The following is a 2,257-nucleotide window of genomic DNA, read 5'->3' as shown; positions in this document are numbered from 1 at the left end:
AAGCTAAAGCAAGCTGCCTCCCCCAAACCCAATTAAGTCTTGCGCCGTGTCTAAACCTCACAAGGGGCAAAAGAAAAAGAAAAAGAAAAAGAAAAGGAAAATTGTATAAGATAGTTTCCGTGCTCAAAAAAAATACAAAAGATTAGGGGCATTCAAGTAATTCATTATGTCAATGGTAGTTCGGTAATAAACCAAAATCTCAAGGCCAATTAGCTATCATCTCCCCTATAAATAACGAGGCCCCTCATCCTCTGCGCATTCTCTCCTCCAACCCCGTCAGTCCCACACATTCTCTCTCCCTCTCCGTCTCTTTGTTCATCTCTCTCTCTCTTTCTCTCTCTTCACCTCTCCCATTTCTGCTCTTTATATTTGAAACCTTAGAAAAATAATTTCCCAGATTTCAGCCACAAATTTCTCTCATCTTTTTTTTGTTTTTTATTTTTATTTTTATTTTTATGATCTTTCCCCTCTCTTAATCACATCATCTTGACCCTCTGTTCTGTCCCATCTGTTCGTTATATATTTACTGTCTTACCCTTAATTATTTTCTCAACTTACTCTTTTGCCCTTTCACCTTCTTTTTCTGCCCCACATTCCCTCGTTAACACAATAGAAAATTACCGCTGGCATCTTATTTTCTTTAAAAAATTTCCTCTCTATCTTTTCAAGTTTTAAATTTGAAAAAACTTCTTTGCCTGGGTTGGGTGGTGACGTGGCATGCGGATAGGTAGCCATGAATACCAAAACGATGCGCCTCCCCCCTCGTCGCGTGCTGACACCTAGTGGACCTAAACGAAAAGAGAGAGAAGACCCGTTTGAAAGGCCCAAGCCCATAACCACAACAACCTCATCGAAATTACTTAAGCCAGACAGGCCCACACCTCGGCCCGTTTTAGAGCCCATCACCACAACAACACCAACAGCAGCAGCTACATCCCCATCAACATCAAGCCCAAGCAGCGTCAAGGGTTTTGAATCGACAACTCCGTCTAATCAATTATTAGCTGGGTTCCTGGCCCACGAGTATCTCACCAAAGGGACCCTCCTGGGCCAACCGTGGGCCCAATCCTGGCCCGAAAGCCCAATTGTAGCGGAGAAAGAGGACTGCAGCGAGAAAGGAGGAGCGGCTACGACGACGGCGACAACAGCCTCCAAAGTGTGCCGTGAGACGGAGGAGCAGAGGGAAAGGTACGCGAAAGTAGCGAGCCTGTTCAAGTGCGACGGGGTCCACCTTCCTGGAGTGGTGAACCCTGCCCAGCTGGCTCGCTACTTACACTTGTGATCTAAACAGAAAACAAAGGGGAAAGTCCGTTAGAGACACGTGGGAGGATCCCATTGGCTGTTTCTTAAACGAACGGGAAAGAGAAAAAATCGAAATTTTAGATTTCTTGTTTTCTATATTTATAAATCTAGGATTAGGATATTTGGTAAATCTGCATTTTGTGATGATGCATGCAACTTGTTGTATGTCATGCCTCGTGATGTATCGGATTAAACATGCAAATTACATGTCTCCTTTCGATAATTTTCTTTAGCATTTTTTTTTAATTTTTTGGTTGAATTTGTTTCGAATTTCCTCTCGGCGTTTTAATATTCTGAATTAGTCAACTTGTTCATTTGTGTTTGTTAATTTGCGACATGTCGTTTGTGTGTTTCGTTTAATTTTTGTCATGTTAGAATAGAAGCAATAGATTATTATCAGGTAAATTTATAAAATTATAAGGTGATATTTTGATGATTGTTTCAGTTTCCATTCTTAATTGTTAATTCGTTCAAATATCATATTTTTTTGCTCTTATCAGTGAAATTAGATTGCTTCATTTCCAAATATTAGAGGTTTGATGTGTGCTCTTAGATCATACGAGAAATATTTGTATATATATTTTTTGAAGCTATATTTATTATTTACTTGTGCTCTAAAATTATGTGTAATCATTGAATTCAATTATTTTTATGTATAATTTTTACTATTATAAATAAAAAGGAGTGAGAGTGGATGATCTTGATTCTTGAATCACACAAGTTTGAAACGGGACTGCCATGTTTTTTAACGCCAACACTACAAAGGAGGATTTCATTTGTCATTCAAAGAGGACTATCACTAAAGGATTAATATGTTATGTATTTATTTGTTATATATTTGTAATAATAAAAAAAAGAATCATAATGATATATTAAAATTAAAAAAAAAACAATAAGAATTTTACATTTGGATTTTAATAAATAATTCTTCATTATGAATCGTAATGATTAGAGT

At 37.5% G+C, this 2,257-nt stretch overlaps 1 protein-coding gene across 1 annotated transcript; it reads left to right on the top strand.

Moving 5' to 3' along the window:
• On the top strand, window positions 251–1,738 carry LOC107625005. The gene has a single exon (XM_016327513.2). The coding sequence runs from the start codon at window positions 734–736 to the stop codon at window positions 1,280–1,282; it is 549 nt and encodes a 182-aa protein (XP_016182999.1). The 5' UTR covers window positions 251–733; the 3' UTR covers window positions 1,283–1,738.

Source organism: Arachis ipaensis, chromosome B02 (assembly GCF_000816755.2).
Source record: "Arachis ipaensis cultivar K30076 chromosome B02, Araip1.1, whole genome shotgun sequence".
Classification (NCBI taxonomy): Eukaryota; Viridiplantae; Streptophyta; class Magnoliopsida; order Fabales; family Fabaceae; genus Arachis; species Arachis ipaensis.
Note: the sequence above shows the minus strand (reverse complement) of the source record. Positions and strands in the feature narration are given on the sequence as shown.

Excerpts from the sequence above, each read along its gene's own strand:
- LOC107625005 (XM_016327513.2), top strand. The coding sequence starts at position 734 with ATGAATACCAAAACGATGCGCCTCCCCCCTCGTCGCGTGCTGACACCT.